Here is a 26,546-nt window from a genome sequence, read left to right on the forward strand (position 1 = left end):
TGTGTAGAACTTATAAATTCTACTCTCATAATTCCCATCTCTTTTAAATCATTAAGGAACAGTGATTCATGGTTCCATGTTTTCCTCAAATAGATTTTAATAATTACTGCTTTATAATGTCATTTGAAGTGCTATTTATTCTCTTTTTTCTATTTCACTTGATATTCTAAATCTTTTGCTTCCCTCAAAGGGATTTATGACATTATTTAATTTTATGAATTATCCCTTTTATATAAATTTTTATAGCATTAAATCAGTAAATTAACTTTAATAGTATTGTCATACCAGTCATCAACACTATTTCTCTAGCTCTTCTTGTTTTGGGGTTTTTTGGTAAGTCGATGGGGTTAAGTGATTTGCCCAAGGTCATACAACTAGGTTATGTGTCTGAGGCCAGATTTGAATTCAGGTCCTCTGAATCCAGGGTTGGTGCTCTATCTACTGCAACACCTAGTTGCCCCATATTTCTCCATTTTCTAAGTAAACTATCAAATCACCAGTAAATAAGGATAATTTTATCTCTTCTTTGCCTATCTTTACACTATTAATTTCTTTCTTTTCAGTGCTGTTTGAATATTTCTAGAATTACATCAGATACTAATGGGGAGAGTAGGCATCCTTGTTTTTATTCCTTTATTTATTGATAAATATCCTAATTACATAGAAGGCTTGCTTTTGATATTAGAAAATTTTTATATTAAGGAAGATTCCTCCAAGTCTATACTTTTTTGTTTTAGAATGTTATGTAAAATAATCAAGTGATCTTGAATGTTTTTATTTTGAGAATATTAATTATGTCAGTTGTTTTTCCTAATGTGGAAGTATTCTTGCGTCCACAATATAAATCCATCTTTGTCATAATGAAAGGTACTACTCCCCAATCTCCCACTCTACTAGCAGCAAAGACAAAAACACAGGCTCTAAAATAAAACCCCTCCTTATACTCTATTTCCCCCCAATGCAGTGATTTAGACTTCACCTCTAGACTGCGGAAGTTACCTTTGGGCACAATCTTTCAGGAGAAGCACCAGTGCTGCAAAGATCACCAGCACAAGGCATTATGCATGTGGAAGGTTGTGCAACACTAAGGAGCCTGAGAAAATGAGCATGACATCCAAGTGGAGCCATTTCTGATTGTCCAAAAGGGGCTGAGTTAATAGCCTGGTAAACTGTGAATTTGCTCAGTGTATGAAGGAGCTAAAACTTCCTGAGATTCATTCCCCTAGGACAATCTAAGGGGAGGGAGTCAAGGATTAATAAGGAAAATTGGGGGCAGAGGGCTGAAAGTACCAAAGATTTCAGGAGTAAGAAAGGAAAATTATCCAATAATTGAAAAAGAAACTTATGGAATTTGAGCATAACATGGAACCATAAAACACTGTTCCTGAGTGGTTTAAAAGAGAAATGGGAATTATGAGAGCAGAATTTATGTCCAACACAGCAAAAATAATGAGCAAAATAAAAAATATGAATCTGAAATGGTAAATTTAACCAAAAAATGAAATAGAGAATAAAAATAAAGAATGCAAATACCCAGAAGGGAAAGATAACCTAGAAGATAAGCAAAACATAGATCTCAAAAGTCAGGATACATAGAGATAATCAAAGGATCATAGGTCTCTCAGAACAACATAACAGGACAAAAAGTCAATACTATAATTAAAGGAAATAATAGATTGCCTAGAAAGTCTAAACATAGAGAATGAAATTTAATTGAAAAAATTCACAGATCACCTCTAGGAAAAAACCCAAGGCTGCAACTCCAAGACACATAGTGGTAAAATTCAGACACAACATAAATTCAAGTCATCAAGAGAAAGAGCTTCAAATCCAAAGGAAAGAACATTTGAATAATTCAATACCAGAAAAGGGAGGCAGAAATGTTTTGAAGAGCAAAAAATCTGCACATCTTATCTTAGGATAAAAAATAAATGTTCAGTAATAAGATTTAAAACATTTTAAAAAAGAAAACCAGAGATTGTTTCTTGAGCACCAAACAATAAAAAATCAGTAGTGAATATAGATAGTAGCAGCAAAAGAATAACAATAGAAAAACTAGTAAAAGACTTCTTTATAGCTGTATCTAATAAGTCAGGGATAAAGGCAGAAATCTAGTAGAGCAACTAACAGTGAAGAAGTGAATAAGGGGCATTTTGGAGAATCTGGTGACACCCCATTTCTTTTGGGGTACTACATTGCAACATGGGGGAGCTACATAAAGAAGGAGAGCAGAGTACAGAAAGAAGCACCAGAGTCAAATCGAGGATTAGCAATGAAGGACCAACTGTGTGGTCTTAGAAAGAAGAATCTACAAGGGACTAGGTGAGATGGAGAAGGAAAGGGAGGGAAAGAAAAGGAGGCCTTATTTTGGAAGTACAAGGGGATTCCATGAATGAAAACTCCAATGGGTGGAAATGGTCAGTGAGGGGGATGAGCTAGAAAAGTTCTGGGGAGATTTGGTACTTGAAGTCTTCTTGCTATTTATTGTGGATTTTTTGGGTGAAGGGTAGGTAGAACCCTTGAGAGAGGCTGGCACATGAAAGAATAGGAGAGAGAAATACTGGAAGATTTCTAAGTAATTGTAAAAAAAAAAGGTCAATGAGAGTGTATAGATTAGTGGTGGGGGAAAGTTCCCCACTATGGGGTAGTGTGTTCTGTGATATCTGCAATAATTGACATTATTCTGAGGTGAGGCACAATGGAAAAGGGTATCAATGGGGTAAGTGACAGAAGGCACCTAGAGAGGAAAACCCTGAATGTATACCTTGGAAGATTTGTACATGAAGAATACGTCCACAAGAAAATGAAGGTCTAGAAAAAACAAAGATAGATAACTGGAGAGAGTGAAAGAACTTTTTTTTTTTGGAAAGTGATGCAAAAAATGAAATTTTAAAAACTAATGAACTAGAGGAAAGACTAGTGGAACAAGTGGAAAGTGATTAACAGGGGAAAAAGAAGAGAAATATAGAAACTGATAAAAGCAGAGAGAAAACTGAAATAATAAAAAAAAAATCCTAAGGGAAAAGGGTAACAAACAAAAAGGAGAGATCAATGAAAAAAGGAGGAAAGATTGTGTTTCAGGCCTCCTTAAAACAAAGATTAAAGTAACTGAAGGAACATAATAGTGTTTGCAGCAGAAGGGGGAGGAAAGGAACTTTAGAGACAGATGATGGAAAATATAACTAACAACTAAAAATGAGTGACAGAATGGATAAATTGGACAAAATCCCACAATCAGTTGCTTAAGAAAGACATTTAGAGGGCAGCTACGAGGCACAGTGGATAGAGCACTGGCCCTGGAGTCAGGAGGACATGAGTTCAAGTTCAACCTCAGATACTTAATAATTACCTAGCTGGGTAACCATGGGCAAGTCACTTAACACCATGGCCTTGCAAAAAGCAAAAAAAAAAAGAGGAAAGACATTTAGAAAACAAAGGCAATCCCAAAATAAAACTAAAATTATAAGGAAAATTATGGTTGTGGTTTGTGAATGTAATGGAATACTATTGTTCTGTAGAAAATTATGACCAAGCAAATTTCCAGAAACTCTGGAAAGATTTACATGAACAGATGCTGAGTGAACAGAGCCAGGAGAACATTGTACACAACTATGATAGACAGTGATCAAAGGCAATTATAGATTTGTGTTGGAAAATGCCATATCCAGATCAAAGCATATAATTTTCATTTAAATGTTTTTTCTTTTTTGTGCTTTTTTCCTTTTGTCCAGATTTTTCTTTCACAGCATATATGGAAATATGTGTAATATGATAGTGTATAACCTATTAGGGTGGGGTAGAAAGGAGAAAACATTACAAAAATGAATGTTGAAAACTATCTTTACATATAATTGGAAAAATAAGTTAATTTTTTAAAAATGAGCAGTCTGGATTAAGAATCTCAAAAGACCCTTGGATTTTTTCCCATCCTGAAGATGGAAGGAATAAATGTGTCCAAAGGACTGAACATTTTTCCATAATCGTAAATCTTGTGACACAAAGAACAAAAAATTTTGTCATCTCTAGCTTCATTGAATTTCTGATTTTAACAGATACATAGTGATTATGATAAACACATCAGAGGCCCGTGCTCTATCTAATCCAAGTGACATGTCCAAGATAATAGAATAAATTACACACTAAGGTCCTTTTATTCCAAAACCAGCAACCCCTTTTTTTCCTACTACACCAAACTGCTCTTTCTACCATATCCTGACTAGACAAAAAAAGGTTAAACATATGTATATTAATGGCATTAACAAAATATTATTTTCAAAATGTCATTTATCATTCTAAAAGGAATTGACATAAATGTTCACTTCATTTATTTATATGTAAAATTGATTTCATCTCTACAGTTTCTCCGGCAATGTATATATAGTGGGCACTCAGCAAATATTTACAGAATAAATAATAACTCATTGATTATCTATTCCAAACATTATACCCATTTTAAAACAATTTAATTTCTTCTCAGTTAACAAAAATTTATTTTTTTCTCCTTCCAAACTCTCCCCATTAAAAAAATAACAACTTGTAACAAATATGCATAGACCTGTAAAAAAAAAAGTTCCTGCAATGGTCTCATTCAAAAGAATGTCTTACTTTTCAACCTGAATCCATCACCTCTTTGTTAGGGAGGTAGGTAGCATGCTTCATCATCAGTCTAGGAAACTTGATCAATCAGAGTTCTTAAAGGGTGTTCCTTGTTGTTTTTCTTTATCTGTATTATTGGGGATGGTATGTGAGACATCTTCCCAGGCTGTTCTGAAATTGTCCCTTTTCATCATTTCTTACAGTACAATAAAGGAAAGAAGTAATTAGTACCTACTATGTGGCAGGCAAAATGCTAAGTACTTTTACAAATATCTCATTTTGATCTCATAACAAACCTGAGAGGTAGGTGCTATTATCCTCATTTTACAGCTGAGGAAATTGAGACAAACAGAACATTTAGTGACTTGTCCACAGGTAAAGTTTCTGAGGCTGGATTTTAACCCTGCCTCTAGGCCCAGCACTCTACTATGCCTCTAATAATATTCCATTGATAATATAACATAATTTGTTGAACCAATCACCAATTGATTGGTACCCTCTTAACTTTTGAGTTTGAAGCCACCATGAAAGAGCTGCTCTAGCTATTTTTATAAATATGGGGTCTTTTCCCTTTTTCTTTGATCTCTTTTAAGTACCAATGCCAAATCAAAGAACTTTGGTTGGACCACAGCTCCATCATTAATGTGCCTATTTTCTGTTAGCCCCTTCCAACAAATTTGTCCTTTTTTGCTAATCTGAACCACTTCTTTGTGTGTGTGTGTGTTGAAAATGTTCTCTTTCAGAAAAACTTGCTACAAAAATTTGTCAAAAAAAAGTCTGCCTCCCAATTATATAGCTGCATTGGTTTTGATTGGTTTTGTAATTTTATATAATCAAAATCATCCATTTAATCTTCTGTGATCATCCTCCCTGTCCATTGTTTGTTAAATTCAATGATCTAAAAATTTTCTTCCCTTTTTAATTAGATGTCACTATGACTAAATTAAATGTATCCATTTGGAATTTTTCTTGGTATACTTTGTGAAATGTTAATTTATAACCTAGTTTCTGCCAGACCGCTTTGCCTTTAATGGGTTCATTAAATACTAGGCTACTTCTATATGTTGTATACCCAATGATATACTAATTGACCTCTATATTTCATAACCAGTACTAAAACATTTTGATTACTTATTCCTAATTATTCATACTCCAGACTTAAAGTTCTAATTTTTTTCTTGTAATTTACCTTTTTCCCCCTCTGCCAATGAGTATTTACTTTTTTTCTACCTCAAAATCATTTAATAGTTGACTACATTAATTCAGGAAATATTGTTCCTCTAATCATTTAAATGTTTTTATTTCCACCAAAGTGTTTTATGATTCCTGAAATTGGATTCCCAAGAATTTTAAATATTCTAGTTACTTTACATGGAATTTATCTCCTCCTGCTGAATTTTTTTTAATATGCAAAAATGCTCATTATTTGTATGGATTTATGTTCATAATTTTGTTGAAATCATTTAGTTGGTGTTCTGTGGTATTAAGTAAACATTCATGTAATCTGCATCCACACAGATACAGACACATACACAAAACCTATCTCCTCTTTGTCTTTGCTTATTCCCTCAATTTCTTTTTCTTATTTTATTGCTATAGTTAACTAGCACTGTTTCAAATAGTAGTGATAATAATGGGCATCCCTACTTTCCCCTACTCATTTTATAATTGAGGAAAGCGAGTCTCATATAGGATAAATAATTTGCTCCCAATTACAGAAAAGTGAGATTTAAACTCAGGTCTTACGACTGATTTAATGGCAATTTCTGTAATTCATAATTTTTTTTCTTCCTTCATATCTGGAAATGCCAAAAAGTCTCCTAGGGTGGTGCCAATTAAGACCCCCTACTTCAACAATTAAGTCATTAATGCTTTTGATGATCTGTGCAGTGGACCTAGAATCAAGAAAAGCTAAGGCACAAATTATCACATAATCACAGCAAGACTCTGAAGCCTGTATGGGTGGCCCCATATAGTATCTTTTACTACATATCAAAGAACTGTCCTTTTATTTAAGTGATCCAAGTCTTTAAAAGGGGGCTGCTTCACTAGCAATGTGATTCTGGGCAAGTCAGTTATTCTGTCTCAGTTTTCTCATCTGTAAAATGGGGATAACAACATCACTGTCTTGTTATCCTCATATGAGATTATATTTGTAAAGTGTTTAGCACTATGCTTGGCACAGAACAGGCACTTTATGTTAGCTATAATTTTTATTAAACTATTTTGTTTATTATTTTCTTTAGTCAATGACTGCTCTCTTTGAATTACCCCAAAAACTAGTTTTCCTAAACATATGTATGGGACTTTTAATGGTTTGTATTAGTTTTCTCACTAACAGGAATTATATTTAAGGAGTACCCTTTAAGAGAAGCTCAAAAGGATCCTTTTAACCTTAGAAAGCAACAAACAAAAACAAAAAGACATGAGTTTGAAGCCACAGACCCTGAGTTTGAATGATGACCAGACCATTGTTCTGGGCCCCCAAGTGCCAAAGGATCAAGAAGAGCTGCAATGGACCATCTTTGTCTACTTCTTCCTGTTACTATCTGCTTTAGAAAAATCCATCTGCTGAAAGCCATATGGTTTCAGGGCTGAAAGATTTGACCAAAAGGTTTCTTTAGGATCTTTGTGAGCCATTTACCTAATCACAAATCGTCTCTTTTCTTCTCAAGACTAGGATGTGTGTCTAACTTCTGTCTTTCAACAACAATCACATTGGCCACTTTCTCCAAGTTAAACAAAACTAGAGTTTAGAGATAAGGGTAGGGATGGTAGATAGATATGCTCTTCCTATACACACTATGTCCCTTCCTTTTATACTTCTGCCTGAAGACTCTGGCACAGCATCTAAGTGGGAAGAACATGGAATGCTGAACTTGAAGTCAGAACACCTGAATTTGAATCTCAGACATTTACTAGCTTGTGACAAATTGCAACCTGTCTGCCTAAGTTTTCTCATATGTAAAATGAAGTTAATAATAACATTTACCTTTCAGGGTATGAGGATCAAATGATTTAACATCTGTAAATTGTTTTGCAAACCTTAAAAGCACTAGAAAATGTATAAATACTAGCTGTGTACCATTTCTTTGGTATATAACTGTACATACTGAAGACTGTTTTAGGCAAATGTATGGAGAAGGGTACATTACAACAGAAACTGAAGATAAGATTAGAGCTGGGATTTTCCTATTTTATTTATCATGGTTTGTTTTGCACGATCTAATGAGTCAAAAACAGCAATATAACCTGAGGAAAAAGAATGTGTTATATAGGATGGCTCTGGGGAAGGAAGAATTATAGTTTTTTTTTAAAGAGAAAGCATTGAATAGAGGGGGGGGGGAATCTACAAAAAATTTCTAAAGGTTTGCAATCCAGAAATCATGTCCCAATATACCAAAGGACAAAAATAGTTCTCAAAATAATTAAAACAATTAAATCATGAAAGAATGCTCCAAATCTTAAATATAAGATAAACAAATCAAAACAATCCTGACCAAAACAGAAACTGTAAATGTTGGATAGGTAATACAATTATAACATTTTGAAAAAGTTTTGATTTATGCAAATAAAGTGACTAAAGGGTTTAAAGATTCCAGGACCACACCTAAATCCTCAAAAGAGCCACTGATAAGAAAAATTCCCATCCATATCAAAATATAGCAGCACTTTTTTTGATAGCAAATAATTGGAAACTAATGCCCATCAATTGAATGGCCAAATAAAACTGGTTTATTATTGTGCGCAATATGTGCACAGAGTTATTACTGTGCTGTAATAAATATCAAAAAGCATGAAAAGATCTAAAGAAAACTGATACAGGTAAAATAATAAAACAATATTCACTATGACCATAACAATGTAATGGGAAAGAATAATCACAAAAATTAAGTAAATGTTGCCCCCAAAAAAAGTCACAAAGAAAATATACAAAACACTCCCACCTCATCCTTTTCCAAACATGGACAATTTTTCACATCCTTTTGATGTAATGATTGTTTTGCTGATGTTTTTCAGATCCTTCTAAAATATCTTTATTTATCATATGGTATCAAAATGTTTTACATTACTGTATAACCATCTCAGGGAAGACAGAATTTGGAATGTAAAACTTTTAAAACATATTAAAAACATTTTACATGTAAGTGGGAGGAAAATAAAATGTCATGTTGACTTTTGTGGGAAATAGTGTTGAAGGGTAATTGAGGAAATCTTAATTTTTTAACCAAAATCAAAAATAAAATGTATTAAAACCATTTTCTCTGGGGGTTTTTTTTGGCAAGGCAATGAGGTTAAGTGACTTGCCCAAGGTCACACAGCTAGGCAATTATTAAGTGTCTGAGGCTGCATTTGAACTCAGGTCCTCCTGACTTCAAGGCTAGTGCTCTATTGCACCACCTAGCTGCCCCTATTAAAGCTATTTTCAAGAGACTAAAAGCTTGAGATTTTTGATGCCCTATCAGTAGTCACTTGACTCCTTCAGACTCCTAATTAGCATGTCATGATGGACAATACTGACAGAGGACAGTTACACTCAAATCAGTGCTGTATGTTGACTAAATCTCCCTTGTCAAGGCTAAATAAGCATTTTATTAATTGCCTCATGTTCTACAAATCTCCTGGCTCAGATTTGATCTACTACAAATGGCCAGACTCAAATTATAGTCATTTAGGAATTAATGTAAGCTCCTTGTCAGCTGAGAAATTTTCATTTTTATCTTGATCTCCAGTGCCTAGTGTAAGCTTAGAAGCTTAATATCTAATAGAAGCTTAAAAATTATCATTGAACTTAACTAAATTTTATGTTAGCTTGTAAGGAGCTCTCTGGGGATGTGTTCTAAAGATATTTGTTCAGGTGTTATTTAAAATGTTAATTAGACTTGGATAAAAGGTAGAGATAACATTTCTCCAAAACAGGTAACACAAAGCAGAAGACAGTCATTACTTGACAAGAACCAAGATCCAAACTTTCTGAATAGACTTGCACTGTAGGTTATACTAATAGGGTGAAATTTAACATGGAAATAATTAGACTCAAAAATCAACTTCGTAAGTACAAGATAGTAAGTATGGATTATTTTAAAGCCAAAAAAATCCTTCAAATTTAAGTGGACTGAAAACTAAATATAGTCAGATAAAAGAACTAAAATGGCCAGAACTGAAGAATATAGTACTGCTGGTACTCAGCCCTGATCAGATCTCATTGGTTCGGTTCAGTTCAGTGCAACATTTAAGTAAAGATGAAGAGGGTGTCTAGACGAAGGCATCTCTAAGTTCAAAGACCTCAAACTCATTCGAGGAACTTTGGATTTTTAGCTTAGAAAACTTGTCTCTAGGGAGATGGAAAGAGGGTAAAAGATGACGTAAGGTAGCCATCTTTAAGTATGTGAAGCACTTAAAAGAGTAATCAGGGTTGGCCTGCTTAACCCTAGAAAATAAAACTATATATAATCAATCATTAGAAGTTAGAAAGGGAAATTTGAGCCTCTGTTAAGAAATAAGACTGGGTAAGCCCAAGAGTGCTTCCTCTGAGGGACTCTCAACCACAAGGTAGTATTATGAGTTGAGAGAAAGCAGAACTTCAATGGAGAATTTTTTTTTAAAACATCGATTGTATGAACTTGTGTGTTTTTACACATTTAGCATTATCTGTGGAATTCTCCATCAAATATAAAAATAGTTTGATGCTTATTCAGGGGCTTTTAACCTACACAAACTGTGTATTCAGAGGTTCTCCTAGGAAATTCTGGATGGGGGGGGTCATAAGAAACCCCCAAGATTGAACTGACTCTTTTAGGGCCAGAGCTGGAGGTTATGGATGAAGTTACATCTGAAAAGGCTTATCCTGAACACTTACAGAATGAAGATACAAAGATGAAGAAAATTTGACTTCCTATTAAGCCTAAATACATTCCCTATACAAACTCCTTTGCAGTGGACAAAGCACCAGCCCTGGAGTCAGGAGTACCTGGGTTCAAATCTGGGCTCAGACACTTAATAATTACCTAGATGTGTGGCCTTGGGCAAGCCACTTAACCCCATTTGCCTTGCAAAAACATTTTTTAAAAAAAAGAACTTTTTGAAAGTGATTTAAGACTTGCTGTATATATATACATACACACCCATACATATTCTACTTCAATTAGCTATTTATGCTTGCTTTTAAATTTTTATCATTTATTTTTGGAATTTGGTAGAAAGTATGAATTGCTATGGTCTCCTTATGAAGAATGTACTGAGAGTATTTAGGAGAAGGGAACTATTGTACCAGGTGAAGTTCTTGCCTTCCTAGAACCTCAGAGAAGTGTCCAGAATTGGATATGCTGAGGTGAAGTAACTAGCCCCAGATGGCAGTTTGTGACCCAGAGCAAGATTTAAACTCATGTCATGCTAACCTAACTTTAAATTCAGCACCACTGGTATTAAACTCATAGAAACAAAATCCACTAAACCCATACACAAGAATCCCTTGAAGATTGTAATACAGACTTAAAAAGCAATATATTATCTGTTTTGTTAAATATTTCCCAGTTACTTTTTAATTTGATTTGGATGACAATCAGGAGTGTTGAGCAGTAAATGCTCTGACCTGTTTGCACTACATCAAAATAGTTCATTCTGCCAGACTACACCAACCCCTGGTATGAGCTAGAGCCCAGAAATTTTAAAGTAGGAGTAAAGGGCATAAGAATAAACCTGGGGAAATAAAGTTTTGGGTTTTTTTGCAAGACAATGGGGTTAAGTGACTTGCCCAAGGCCACACAGCTAGATAATTAATTTCTGGGGCTGGATTTGAACTCAGGTCCTCCTGACTCCAGGGTCGGTGCTCTACCCACTGTGCCACCTAGCCACCCAGGAAATAAAGTTTTAAAGTCTTTGTTTGGGACTTACATTATGTCTCTTTGAGTGTCATGGACAAAAAAGCAACACCCAATTTAGGATTCTGATACTGTCTTAGAATTGAAGAATTTTCTTAGTCCAGATAACAACTGACCCATCTACATTAATGAGTCTTGACTTTGGGAATGGTTATGTCAGACTTTTACAATTTGTCACAACTTCAACAACTACCTACTGGAAGAGGAACCTTATCTCTTTCTGACTACAGAAGTCTAAAAGACAATGGTTTTAGATGATTTAACAGAGAATTGAAAAATTGCCTCCAGCAAGGCCACAGTCTATCTTTTGGTTGAGTACCCTGTAAAAATAGCATTGTTTTCCAGCACTAGTTAAGTGGAGATACAATGGGACAACTGTCTGTGCAGATGCTAAACTCCTACTTTCTCAGCAGCTCAATTTACCAAAGAAGCAGAAAAGTTCTCCCCACAGTCAAGTTGTTCAATATCAGAAACAGTATGGTTTCATCAATGAAAATGACAGGCATAAAGGTAATTGTTTAAGCAATACATCTGGATTAAATACCTGAGAGAAAGAAAAGCACTGAAAATCCTTCCCACCAATTAGTGGGAAATACCCAGTTGGTTGAAGATTAAGAAAAAGACATATGGGGTGTCGAGGTGGCAAAGTGGATAGAGCACCGGCCCTGGAGTCATGAGTACCTGATTTCAAATCCAGCCTCAGACACTTAATAATTACCTAGCCATATGGCCTTGGGCAAGCCAGTTAACCTCATTTGCCTTGCAAAAAACCTAAAACAAAACAAAACATATCCAACTTGATCAAATGGAGAAGAATAAAGCCAGTCAGGGTTCGAGGAAGCCACTGAAGTCAAGGGGCATTTCAATTTAGATTATTTGTCTACATATTCTGCAAAAATATTCATTATTCGAGGACCACTAAAACAGCTGAGCTGGGAACATAATGGGGAGAGGATGAGATGGTAAAAGGGAAGCAGAGAAAATAACAATCAGAGATAAGTTTATACATTTTCTTCTTTAAAATAAAGAATATGAACTAGATTTTTTCTTTTTTTGTGTGTTTGGGTTCTTTTTAGATTTTTGCACGGAAAATGGGGTTAAGTGGCTTGCCCAAAGTCACACAGCTAGGTAATTAAGTGTCTGAGCACGGATTTGAACCCAGGTATTCCTGACTCCAAGTCCGGTGCTTTATCAACTGCGCCACCTAGCTGCCCCTAAATTTTTTCTAAGATCTCTTAGTTCTATATAGGAAACACTACAAAGTGACACAAAACAAGTGCTCTGCCTAATCTTCCAATGCAATAGTTTGGTTCTCAAGTGTTCTATTAGCTTGGAGTAGACCCCCAAGTCATGGCTCATGCTATTATCCCATCTGGAAGACCTCCTCCAATCTACATAAATCCTACCCTACCTTCAATCCTCACCTAAAATCCCAGTTCCAACAAGAAACATTTCCCCAAATACTTCAACCAGCATTTTCTAATCCCTAGAATTTTTATTCAGTACCTTCAATTTAGTATTTTATCACATATAATCATTTTCCTCACCTTGAAGAAAAGGGTGTCTCCTACATCTAAGCATTTTAGAGCCTAGCAAACTGCTGTACAGATTATGCATCTGAATGTCTTGAAGTATTAAAAAGTGTCTGTAAGGCCAGATTTGAATTCAGGTACTCCTGACTCCAGGGTCACTCTACCCAATGTGCCACCTAGCTGCCCCAATCTATCATAATTAATGTTACCTAATCCTAAATTTAAAAAGCCTTCCCTAGATCTTCTTTCATCCATTTTCCTTCAAAATACATCCACTTATTCAAATTCTCCCTATTTGTTTTCTAAAGCAACACTTTTCCTGAAACTGAAATCCCCAAGGTTATCCAAGACCTGCTAATCACAAAACCAAAAAGGCTTTGTTCAGTCCTTATCGGTCCCTCAAAAGCAAAGCTTCTTTACCTTTATTATCATGAACAGCCTTTGGCAGTTTTAAAGGTGAACCATATGGACCCCTTCTCAGAATATTGTTTTTAAATGTGTAGGGTAAAATACCCAGAATTACAAAAGAAACTACAAAATTATTAAAAAGACTTTCTTTCAAAAGTCACAGACCCTACTTGATTCTTTTCACCAACTTTTCTAATGCATCCTTTCTGACCCTTTATGTGAATATTCTAAGTGTCTTTATGGTAGCCTTTTGTTCCCTCTATACTTTCCTATAAATCTTACTCGGGTCTTTTTCAAATATCACTGCCATGAAGGTTAGCCAAATCTGTATTTCTAATTCTAATCTGAGTTTTAGATGCACATCTTATAAGGTACTTACTAGTACTTCAAACTCAACATGCTGAAAATTGAAAATATTCTTTTCTCCTAGCAGCCTCTAATGTTCAAAACTATTTCTGGTTTCTCCTGTGTTCATATCTAATTAATCAGTTACAAAGTCTTACTAATCCTATCTCTAAAACGGCTCTCAAATCCATTCCGTATGTTCACAGGTACCTTCACAGAACCTCACTATCACCCACCTAGACTATTTCCCACCCGAACCCATCATTCATAATTCCTCTAAAATAATTTCTTGTACATAGACCTGGCCACATCAAATCTTTAATGGCTCTCCAATACCAAATAGAGGTCAGACATGTCTACACTGGCTCTGAGACCTTCTACAACCTATCAATATCCTACTTTCCCAGTAGGTTAGGCACTGCCTCTCACTAGTGCCATTACTAATGCTGTTTCATATAGGTAGATTACTTGCCCTAAATGACACCTTTTCTTGTTGACTTCTCTGATCCTCATTTCTACCTTTCTTGTGAGTACTTTCCCCCTTTAGTTTCAATATAACCTTTTGTTGCACTTAGAGCACATGGCATAGCAGATCAACTTGAAATTCTCCCTTTAATCCCAGCTGTTACCAAAAGCAAAACACTTAAAGCCTCTTAATCTATTTCTTCCTATTTAATGAGAATAATTTACCTCAGAGAGTTAATATGAAACTGAGATCATAATAAGCACTTTGCAAACATTCAAGTGTAGTAAGTCAGCAATCTGGCAACTTCCTGATAGTTATGTGGTTATCCCTCCTACAAGGAGAGCTAAAGCTATCTCAAGCTAACTTTGATCATCTTCCCCACTACCCACATAATTCTCTTAACACATAAAAAATAGATGACTTGGACTCTGAAAAGGAATGGAGAAATGAGGGACAATGAGTCAAACTGAACAATTTTTTAAAAGGTTAAATTCACAGCCACAGTTAGCCTAATGTTTCCTGTTTATTTGGGGAATGGGCAGAAAGGAAGAAATCCTTGAACCCTCAACAAAAATACATTCTTAATTCAATCAATCACATGGAAGTATTTGTTTCAACAGACTGAGAAAGTGAAACAGCATTTCATTTGTACTGGGGAGGAAATAAGGACTGGGAAAACAATCTTGGAAACTTGGAAAGCCATCCTGGTCCAAGAAAGTTACTGTCATTTCCTACAAGGAGAAATGAAATCCAGACCTTTCTGTGTCTGAATGGTGATAACTATATTCCTCAAGACCCACAATACCCTCCCTCACTTCTTTAAGTGGTATGATGGGAAATTACTTTAGTGAATATTAGAAAAATTAGCTTTTGAGACACAGCCTACATTATCTCTCCCTAACAATAGAAATATTCTCACCTCTACACTTTACTTACTGAAAATAAGGTCATGATATCTCTTATTTTCTTTCTTCCAAAATATTTCCTCTGGTGTATATTTAAACCTACATAAAGATGAAAGGTAAACTTTCCAATAATGTCAGGACAGAGCCCCCTTCTCTATTTAGCATTCAATCAACTATTCTTTAAGGAATTTTACTTTCATAACTGACCAATCCTGGGGAAAGCTACCTGGAGTTCTGGCCCTTCTTCATTGGTCTTGGTGGGACAGAGGTTGGGATATTTTCCCCAAAACACTTCATTTTACAGTGGCAGAGCTCCAATTAAGAGGAATCTTTCCACATATTTCATGTTCATAGAATATTCCTCAGAATGGAGTCTGTCAGAATTCTAAGAACAAGGTTCTAACCAAACATTTTCTTGCATTAACCGTTTACTGGGGCAGCATATTCTCACTCTCTCATAGGGATGGATTCTCTGATATTTAATGCAGCAACTCTGATGGAACCTTTGCCCATAGACATCACATTCAAAGATTTCTCTCCAGTGTGGATTCTCTGATGACGAACAAGAGCTGAACTATACCTGAAGGCTTTCCCACATTCACTACATTCATAGGGATTCTCCCCTGTATGTATTCTCTGATGCTGAATAAGACCTGAGCTATAGGTGAATCTTCCACCACATTCCCTGCATTCATAGGGTTTCTCTCCTGTGTGGATTCTCTGATGCTGATAAAGATGTGAACTCTGACTAAAGGCTTTTCCACATTCATTACATTCATAGGGCTTCTCTCCAGTATGAATTCTTTGATGATGAATAAGGGTTGAGCTCCGACTGAATGCTTTCCCACATTCATTACATTCATAAGGTTTTTCCCCAGTATGTATTCTCTGATGATGAGTAAGGGTTGAACTCCAACTAAAAGTTTTTCCACACTCATTACATTCATAGGGCTTCTCTCCAGTATGAATTCTCCTATGTAGAATAAGGGCAGAGCTACAACTGAAGGTTTTCCCACAGTCATTACATTCATAAGGTTTTTCTCCAGTGTGAATTCTCTGGTGTTGAATGAGGTGTGAGCTCTGACTGAAGGCTTTCCCACACTCATTACATTCATAGGGCTTCTCCCCTGTGTGGATTCTCTGATGCTGAATGAGGTCTGAAGTTCGATTAAAGCTTTTGCCACATTCATCACACTTATGGGGTTTATCTCCCACAGAACCTCTTTGATGTATAACAAGGTTTGAATTAAGACTAAAACTACTCCCAAATTCTTTGTACTGCTGGTCTCTCTCACCTGTGGGGTTTTTCTGATCCTCAACTATCACTTGTCTAAGATCTCCCATCTTTCTCCTCAGTCTTTCCTCCATGGAGTTTCCCAGTTGCCTCTCTAAATTGCCTTCCCATTCACAGGCTTCTCCAAATTTGAGGCTTGAAGGAACATCTTTTTGGAATCTTCCCAGTATCACCCCATGTGATTCTGCAGCTTCTGAAATTTCTTGATCATTCCTAGTTCTGGTCTCACCATCTGACACAATAAACAGAAAACATGCTCTTTAGTGAAATGAATGGAATCTAAAAGAGAAGAAAAGGAAAAATAAGGTGTCATTAATATATTAAGGGAAAGAGGACTGGAAATTTTCTCGTGTAGAAAAAAAAGGAAAACATTTCTGTTAGTCATTTTCCAGAAAATAATATTTTATGAGAAAATTATGGAAACAATCATTATACTGGTACTTATATATTTTTCCCTAGGTTTTGTTTTTTCCTTTTTCAGCATGTGAGGGTGTATTTGTGCTTGCACAGTTACTTCATTTAGGTATGAGATAGTTCAGCACCTCAGAGCTGGAACACAGTTGCAGAGCAGAGCTTCACTGTAGTCTGGGCAGAGGGTGGTGCATACTATTCATCCCTGGGAAAGACTGGATTCCCCTAGCAGTTTCAGCATTAGCACTTTCTGAATTTGATAAGATATTTTATTTTTATTTTTTGAAAGGTCTCAAAAAGGGTAAATCTTACTTCCCCAGTGATGGTATGAAATCTGTTGAGCTTCTCTCTAACCCTTCCCTTTCTCTGCTTCTTTTCTCTCTCCCTGCCAAACTTACCCATTTGTATACTGAGCTGTATCCTAGAAAAGTTAACCAGTTTCACCATCTTAATCCCAGCACTTCCCTAAATCCTAGTTACAGTCCCATTTCTGCATGAACATCTGGTGTTCAGAGTATATTCTAGTTCTTGGGGTAGGGCTACCACCCTCTACCATATTCATTCTGGAATAATAAGGGGAAAGGTGAACCCCCCCCCCCAGTAGAAACTGAGTTTGTGCTGATTTAAATTTTCTTCTGTGTTTTGTCTGCTTATGCAAGACATGCTGCTACTGAAACCAGATTTGCCCTTAATTAAACCATGTTCTCTCCAACCAGGGGAAAAAATATGGCTAAGAATTTTTGCCTTTTGGGGCAGCTAGGTGGCACAGTGGATAGAGTATTGGCCTTGGAATCAGGAGTACCTGGGTTCAAATCTGACCTCAGACACTTAATAATTACCTAGCTGTGTGGCCTTGGGCAAGCCACTTAACCCCATTTGCCTTGCAAAAAAAAAAAAACAAACAAACCTTAAAAAAAAAAAGAATTTTTGCCTTTTATGTGCCTACCAAAAAGGTTTCACAGAAGAGGTGAGGAGACAGGGCAAAATAAAGATGGATATTCAGGGTGAAAGAAAATAAAGGTGAAGGTCACCAAATCCCAGAAGTAATCATATTAGCACACAAAGCCAAGAAAAAAGATGAAACTGAATGGGCAGTAAGCTATAATAGTATAAGGATCTAGGTAGAGAAGTCAAGGAACAATTAGGCAAGGTGGAAAAAGGTAAAGGATGAAGAAAAACCTAACAAGTAAGATATAGGAATAAGCCAGGTAAAGGAAATCAAAAGAACAGAGAAATGATTAAAGGAGGTTATAATTGGAAAAGTGGTTCATAAGTAGTCAGGAAAAGCTGTCAGAGAAAGAGAATGATAAAGAGGTTGAAACTATATTGAGCCCATATGTATATATGTGTGTATATATATATGTATATATACATATATATATACACATATGAAAGAAATATATATATATAACATATATATGTATAACAAATATATATATATAACATATATATAAAACAAAGGGGTTAAAGATAATTATGCCCATTTCTGTTGTTATCTTATGAATCATGCTTATATAGGTATATTAACCTTGTCAGGGTAGAAACTTCAGTGCTAAATTCTTTATTCAGTGCTTAAATTCTGTAATTTTTTTTTATCATGAGATTTTTACAGAAAGTTAAAGGAAAAGGAGACAACATGAATGAGCTAATTATCATTTTTAGTCTGTAAATCATTTAAAAATTAATGATGGACTCTATGTCTCTTACTCACCTATACAAGAGGCACTTTGTAGTCCCTTGCTTTCAGCTCTCTTCAAATCCAGGATCCATGATTCTTCTTCTCCATCCAGGTGAGATATTATCTCAGGATTTGGGAATGGAAAGCCTGTTCATAAGGAAAGCAATTTGAGAGAAAAGTTTGTCCTTTTTGAGCTGTCCCAGGACTTGATCCTATATTCTCATTATCTACAGAGAGCAGATGGAGGGGTAAAAAAAATATACAGGAAGATCACTTGAAGAAATATGCTCTCAAGAGCCAGCTGAGATAGGGTCAAATTTATAATCTGGTCCAACAAGGGCAAGTTTATGTTCCTCTATCAGGAAATGTTTGAGACAATTACATTAGAACCAGGAGATGATGATTTGGGTCTTCTATAGAAACCTGATATAGGGGGAGGCTAGGTGGCGCAGTGGATAGAGCACGGCTCTGGAGTCAGGAGGACCCGAGTTCAAATCAAATCTAGCCTCAGACACTTAATAATTAAGTAGCTATGTGGCCTTGGGCAAGCCACTTAACCCTATTTGCCTTGCAAAAACCTAAAAAACAAAACAAAACAAAAAAAAACTTGATATAGGAGGAAGGTTAAAAAATTAGCTAAAGTCCACATAAAGCAAAAGAGAACAGCCAGTGTATTAACACATGGTAAGTGTTCAATTTTCTCCTTTTTAAAGGATTTTAACATTTAACTTTCTTGGGTTGAATGATGATGATATTGTTGTCTTTCATTCTGGAAGAAAACCATGACATCAGGACATGATGCCATGACATGAAAGTGAACTGGGTTTAAGTAAGGTGGTGCTATGCAATGTCACCAGTCTCACTTTCTCCCTCCATCTAGATCCAATGGCCACATATGGATCTGGAAAACTAGAAAGATTAGGACCAGTACTAAACCAATCCTCTGTTTAAATGTTTCCACTGACCAGACAGCTACTTTTTTCCCCCACAAAGATATTTCATACCCAGTGAAAACACATTCCCATAATTTTCCAGCATCACATCCCTGTAGAGGTCCCTCTGAGCAGGGTCCAGACGTTTCCATTCTTTCCGAATGAAGTACACAGCTACATCCTCAAATGTCACCAGTTCCTGTAAAACATGTTTCTCTACATAATTCTAAGGGAAAGGGCTGTAAGGATTAGGAAGTTAAATATTGTGTAAAGAGTTATAGATAGGGTGATGATGTGAAGTGATTATTAGTGACATAAAACCAGAGAAGAATCAGAAAATAGTAAATAGAGAATTCCCTTACCCGACAAGAAAGGACTGCATAGCTGGAAACAGAAATGGGGATCAGGACCCAAAATGGGTGTTAGAAAATTTTCACTAAGAAGAGATGAAATCACCTTAAGGTAAAAATAGGCCAACTAAAAACCATAGCTCACCTGGGACTTGGCTTTTAGAAGTGCAGCTGCCAACATCTGGTCTCCCAGGTTATCCTTACCAAGAAGAGAAGCAGAAACTTTTGGAGCTGAGGGGGGAAAAAAAGTAACATACAAGTCTTATGTTTGCCCTGTCACTTCTCCCAACCTTAAAAGAAATGCTTTGGAACCCACTCTTCCCAAATATCTCACCTATAGTCAATTTAAAATCCTTAACTAGCTTTTATCAACCACAGAATTACAGGTCCTTCAATGACTACTTCCTGCACTATTGGAGATTAGGCATAAAATCCTAAGAGAACTAGGATGCTAACTTTTCAACAGACCATCTCACATTTCTTCTATTCTCTCTCCAGCCATCTTCTCTTAAGCAAACCATTCAAAGCTCCCTAAGAGTTTTCTTTTCTTGTTTCTGTCCTATCTCAAGCTCTGACAAAAATGTTGAACATACCACTTAACCTGCCTCTCTTCTACTCCTAATTCATCTAAGAGGAATGCTAAAAGCTTCAACTAGCCCAGACCCAAGCAAATATAAAATTTCCTTCCCCAAAAGTTATATAATACAACTACTTCTTATTTATGTGCTCATTTCATCATTTTTATTCAATAATTTCTAATATGTATATGTGTGTCAATGAATTAAGACCATAAAGTTCTTCACAGGGACTCACTATGACTTAGTACAGGGCTTCATAAATGGTAAGAAAACTAATGAAATATCACACCAACTCAAAATAGAAACTGAGTTTTCCTAGTCCATATGGTAGGCAAAAGTCAATATATTATACAATTGTGGCAACCAACTCTTTTCTGATCTTTTAGTGTAACTTCTGGAAGAATCCCAAGCAATACACTTCAGAATTCCAGTTGTTTAAAAAGATTAGGTTTTCTTAAGAAGATTGTCCTCAGTAGAGATTTTGAAGTCTAGATTAAAATAATACTTGCTGCTGAAATGTTCTCAATCCTGTTCTTGGAGGATCCCTTTATTCTCCATTGCCATTTTTCTCTTATCTCATCACACTGGAGAAAGTTTTCTATCTTTCATAGCAATCTTACTCCTTACCACTTTCAAGCAGGAGCTGAGGTTCCTGAGACACACAATCAGCTTGTGTTTCCATGGGATGGTCCGGAACACCTCTATTTTCTATCAGAGTACACAATACACAAGGAATGTGACTTTAGTGACCCTGGGAAAATACAATGGAAAAAAAAAGTTAAAGAAAATGAGGCATATGAAATGCCTCCAAAATACTTTGACATATTTTACAAATACAAGTATATTGATATATCAATTCAGCAATTTTATAAGGTATTGATATTATTCATTTTTCAAAAAAAAAAACCTGAAGTTCAGAGAGATTAAATGATTGCCTACAGTCATACAATAAGCAAGTAACAGAGCAAGGAATCAAACTGAGTGGAGTCTGCTAATGGAGTATCATGTTTAGTTTTGAATGTCAAAACCTAAGACACTGATAAACTGTAGTATATTCACCAGAAAGCAGAAAGATGTGGAAGGGTTTAAAAATCATGTCACACGATAGGAAGGAAATGTGAATGTTTAGCCTGGAGAAAACTTAAAACAAGGTATAGTCATATAACTGACTTTAGATATTTGAAGGCTGTCAAAAAAGATTAAAATTATTCTCTTTAAGCCCAGAAGTTAGAATTAGGAAGAATGGTTAGACTATGCAGAGGGGGAAATTTTTAAGATTTGACATATGGTAAAAACTTCTTAACAATTAGAGTTATTCAAAAGTGGAATAGGTTGTCTCTAAAGGACTGACTGAAAGTCTTTAAGAAAAGACTGGATGGGGCAGCTAGGTGTCGAAGTGGATAGAGCACCAGCCCTGGAGTCAGGAGTACCTGAATTCAAATCCAGCCTCAGACACTTGATAATTCCCTAGCTGTGTGGCCTTGGGCAAGCCACTTAATCCCATTGCCTTGCAAAAAAAAACAAACAAACTAAAAAACAAAACAAAACACTGGAACATAGGGTTGATGATTGACCTTAATGGACTTGTTCATTTCATAAGTGCAGGGACAATTTTGGGATATCTGCAATGGAGAATATCATCTGTATCCAGAGAAAGAATAGTGGAATTTGAACAAAGACTATTATCTTTAATTTAAAAAAAAAAACCCATTATCTTATTATATAATCTTGCTGTCTCATATTTTTTTCCCTTAAGGATATGATTTCTCTCTCAAAACATTCAATTTAGATCAATGTATAGCATAGACACAATGTAAAGACTAACAGACTACCTTCTGTGGGAGGTGGGGGAGGGAAGCAAGATTTGGGGAAAAATTGTAAAATTCAAAAATAAATAGGTGAATTTTAAAACTTAAAAAAAGCTGGATGATCACTTTTCACCTATGTTGTACAAAGTATTCCTGTACAAGTAGGAACTGGCTAAATCATCTCTCAAGTTTCTTATAATTCTGAGATTGAACAACTCTTCTAATTCAATGCTATTTTTCACTACATCAATTTCAGTAGTTTTCTGTTAAAATTATCTGAAATGAAAAGGAAACTGAGGCCAAAGTTACCGAGACCCTGATTTACTGAGTTGATTTGTATAATAGAAAGGAGGAATAAAACAAAATGATGTAATCTTGTTGGACAAGGCAACTCACCTGACTGTATAGCTTCTCCTAGGTTTTCCTAATCCTATCCAAAAGTTCATTCCTTACATGTTGTGCCTTCTATAACCAGAATAATAATGTTTGTCCTTCATTTCTGAAGAAGACCACAACGCCAGGGATGTGATGGCATAACAAGAACACGAGTTGAATTTGAGTGAGAAGTATGCTGTTCTAAGTTTAGCCTCACTTTCTCCTCCAGAGCCACCCGGGGCCAGTGGCCAGATATGAATCAGGACTAGAGATAGCTCTGGATGTGAGGCAATCAGGGTTAAATGACTTGCCCAAAGTCACACAGTAAGTAAGTGGCAAGTGTCTTAGATTTGAACTCCCGTCTTCCTGAATCCAAAGCCAGTGCTCTATCAACTGTGCCACCTAGCTACCCAGGGAAAGAGGAATTTGTGGTCAGTAGTTAGCATTCACACTATCACCACCACTCATCTTACTCAAAAGATTCCATTATGGGGAAGCTTGGTGGCTCAGTGAATAGAGCAATAGCCCTAGAGTCAGGAGGACCTGAGTTCAAATATAATAATTACTTAGCTGTGTGACCTTGGGCAAGTCGCTTAATCCCACTGCCTTGAAAAAAACAAAAGATTCCATTACCCAACTAAAGACATTAGCTCAAGAAAAAAGGAGTTTATCTAGCTAATGCTAATAAACTGTGCTGGGAACAGTTGTATTGGGGACAATTATTATATCAGAAAAACTGTAACTATATAATTCTAGATTCATCACTTTTACTTTCTTTCCTAGTTGCTACTAAAAGCTTTGTCAGAATAATACTTCAAGCTCCAGATCTGAATGAGATAGTCAAACACTGGAGAAGGGGGATTATCCCTTGATGTTTCATGCCACAATTCAGTTAACTGCCTTTTGCCTTTATGTCTGCAGTTTTTTTTTTTCTTTTAACCATAATACCTACAGGGAAGCTAAGACTTAATTGTGACTGGTAGGCTTGGCAGCCATCTCAATGAAGAATACCAAAACCAATGAAACCTGGTTTCTGTTCCCTTCCTTTTAATACAAAACAACATTTTGCCTTAACATTATAACAGCAAAAGGAGGGGGAAATACCCAGGAGATGATTTGGTGTCCACTTTTACAGATTCTTAAGCATCCTAATTCAGATAGATAGCTAGGAATAACATTTCATGTTTACAAAGTTCTCTAAAATATGCAAAATGCAAAGATCTCACAACTTCTTCTGGTAGATAGTATATTATTATAGCCATTTTCTGGCTATATTAGGAAACCAAGGTTCTAAGAGACCCAGGGCCACACAACAGTCAGAAAATCTAAGGCAGAATTTCAATTATTGATATTCTTGATATCTTTATAATTTTGACTTAAATTCAGTACTTTACCAACCATGTTATTTTGCTTCTCAAATACCAGTGAAACATTCTATGTACCTCTTCCCATCATAATAGAACTGACAAACTCTAGGCTACAATCAAGCCCAAAAGATGAACAAAACTTCTCATCTTTGTTACCTGTCTGGGGTCACATCCCTCATTCTTAGTCTGCCACCTTCTCACTACTCACTTCTATTTCTAAAGCTACTCCAGTACAAAAGACACCAAATCCATTCATGAGAAGGGTTGTAATGAAAGCAAATGAAAACATAACATATCAAAGAAAAAAAAACCACTTCAACCTGAGTGTACAAAAGATAAAAAGAATAAGGCTCTGATATATGCAACACTTTCTAATGGAAGCAAAATGCATCCCAGTAACTGGGGACTATTCTCTACCTCAAAGAATTCTCATGGAAGAATCAGAGAACCTCCCCAATATAGCTAACAATTTCACTCCTAGAAAACAGGGAGAGACTTTATAGCCAGATAGCAAGAACAATACACAAAATGATACCCTTCTCTTCCCCACAACTGATGCTAGGGTCCAAAGCAACAGTCATTTTAAATAGCTATCAATTAGTTTTGGTTAATTTGGAAATGTGGATATATTTTCAACTAAGAATATTCATTAGGCTTCAGTTACATCTGTGTCATGTCAGACTTTGTAGCTATTCAGTAAGTACCTCCTAAATTAAATCAGGGATTAATTTTTATGTGGTGCACCACAGTACAGGTGGATGTGTCTGTCTTTATTACAAAGAAATTCAATTAACAAACATTTATTAATCACCTCTTCTATGTAAGGTAATGTACTAGGTTAATAGATATTTCAAAACCAAACCAAACAACCCCCCCCTGCCCTGAAGGAGTTTACATTCCAATAGGGAGAGGAAGAAATACAATAGTTAAAACAGGAGAGGAAAGTAAGGAGAAAGAAATATGCAAATGCTTATATAGCAACTACTATATTTCAAACACAGTACAATACTTTGCAAATATCTCATTTTACTTAATCATTTTATAAGAAGAAAAAAACAAGCTTCATGTGGGATATATAGTACTTAAGCTTTTGAAGAAAGGTTAGGAATCCAAACAAGTGAGTGATAGCATGGCAAATTCAGGAATCATCTTACTGTGTTCCTATATAAACTTACAGAAAAGTGGGGAGGGAAATGGGACTACTAACAAGAGAGCTGGGGAATCAATAGAAGAGCACCCACATTGCCAGCCTGACACTCCCACAGGTTTTCAAGACCCAGCTCCACTGGATTCCAGAGCAATCCAAAGGAAAAGAAAGAAAGGATGCAGCCCTGGGTAGGAGGGAGGAGAGGCAAGAGGACTGGGGAAACTATTCATCCAATAGTTCAAAGGTCCTTTCTAGCAATTATTATTATCATCATGGCTACATTCTGTGGTCTCAAGTAGTTTATGATAAAATTAAATAATTTCCTAAATTATCATCATTATGCAAATGTGGGAAAAAGTCAGAAGTCCTATACTAGAATCCTGGTTCCGATATTTACTAGCTGCCCGTGACCTTGGTCAAGTCAAATGACCTCTCATGCTTCAGTTTCTTCATTATTATCAATAATATTTATTAGTATTTCAGACTTAAATAATAATGCTTAACTTACCTCCCGAAGGATCGTTGTGAAGAAAAGGCTTTGTAAATTTTAAAATAACTGTTGATGTTGTTACTAGTATTGGGCGCTACCAAGAGGAAGCAATCCTCTTTGCTGCTAAATGCCCCAGCTGGTGGGTTTTTTCCTGATAGACATTATCTGGAAAAGAGGTCCAAAGAAGAGGTCGTGGTGAAGCCTGATCCCATAACCCCCCCCCCCCCAGACCCTTCTCCCATAGTCCCCCGCTGCACCAGGGAAGGCAGTGCGCACCAAGGGTGGGGGAGGGGGAGGGCCGGAGCAACGGAAGGTGAAAAGGAAAACTGGGGAAGAAAGAAGAGGAAACGGGAGGGTGCGGGTGAGAGAAGCAGGGGAGGGAAATGGGGCAGTGTGGAGAAACTGGGGAGAGGAGAAACAGGAGAGGCGCAGGAAACAGGGGAAGAGAAAAGCGGAGGGAAACGGGAAAGGCATCAGGAGATGAAAGGGGGCACGAGACAATTGGGGTATCGACAGAAGCGCACCCCGACACCGCTTTGGGTGACTCCGTGTAAAAACCGAGATCCTCCCCCCAGCCCCGCCCCACTCACCAGGAGCCCAGCTAGTCCAGGGAGAAGAGACGAGGATGCGGCCGCGGGCGGCGGGGTGGAGAGGCGGGAGGACCGGGAAACAGGGAGGACCTTTAGATCTCCAGCCACGCACACCAGAAGGACAGAACAATGGCCGGAAGCTCTCGGCGATTCCCTTCCGGGTGCTGCCTCTCGACCACTCTGGGAAACCCGGAAGTTGTATCCGTGTTCCGACGCGCCCCAAGTTAGGAAGCTCAGGCGGCCGAGCTGGGGGCGCCCGGTCAGTCCCGCCGCCCCCCTCACCCTGCCGGGCACAGACGCCGGCGGAAAGGGCTCTGGAGCCCGCTTTCCAATGCCTGGCTCGCTGGCTCAGCTTGGCACACACTGGGCACGCCCACCCTCGGGTGCCCCTCA

The 26,546-nt window shown here is 36.7% G+C and overlaps 2 protein-coding genes across 5 annotated transcripts in view; one reads left to right on the forward strand and one right to left on the reverse strand.

The window, feature by feature from the left end:
* ZSCAN21 (zinc finger and SCAN domain containing 21) overlaps positions 1-8,810 on the forward strand; it is a 34,224-nt gene extending 25,414 nt beyond the window's left edge. For all 4 annotated transcript variants that reach the window (XM_074225277.1, XM_074225278.1, XM_074225281.1 and 1 more), the window contains exon 4: positions 1-8,810. This exon is cut by the window's left edge and continues 12,107 nt beyond it. The gene's annotated coding sequence lies outside the window, so the exon portion shown is untranslated.
* ZNF3 (zinc finger protein 3) lies at positions 4,699-26,298 on the reverse strand. Its single transcript, XM_074225276.1, has 7 exons — positions 26,154-26,298; positions 25,582-25,728; positions 21,004-21,127; positions 19,944-20,029; positions 19,521-19,647; positions 18,550-18,663; positions 4,699-16,659 (listed from the first exon to the last, which is right to left on the reverse strand). The coding sequence occupies exons 3-7, from the start codon at positions 21,056-21,058 to the stop codon at positions 15,581-15,583; spliced, it is 1,461 nt and encodes a 486-aa protein (XP_074081377.1). The 5' UTR covers positions 21,059-21,127; positions 25,582-25,728; positions 26,154-26,298; the 3' UTR covers positions 4,699-15,580.
* Positions 26,299-26,546: the final 248 nt, after the last annotated feature.

The sequence above is a fragment of the Macrotis lagotis genome, chromosome 2 (genome assembly GCF_037893015.1).
Source record: "Macrotis lagotis isolate mMagLag1 chromosome 2, bilby.v1.9.chrom.fasta, whole genome shotgun sequence".
NCBI classification, from domain to species: Eukaryota; Metazoa; Chordata; class Mammalia; order Peramelemorphia; family Peramelidae; genus Macrotis; species Macrotis lagotis.

Coding starts and splice junctions, on each gene's coding strand:
- ZNF3 (XM_074225276.1), bottom strand. CDS start 21,058: ATGGAAACACAAGCTGATTGTGTGTCTCAGGAACCTCAGCTCCTGCTT. Junction 19,648..19,943: donor TTCTAAAAGCCAAGTCCCAG/GTGAGCTATGGT, acceptor CATGTTTTACAG/GAACTGGTGACATTTGAGGA. Junction 18,664..19,520: donor TGGGAATGTGTTTTCACTGG/GTATGAAATATC, acceptor CCTTATGAACAG/GCTTTCCATTCCCAAATCCT.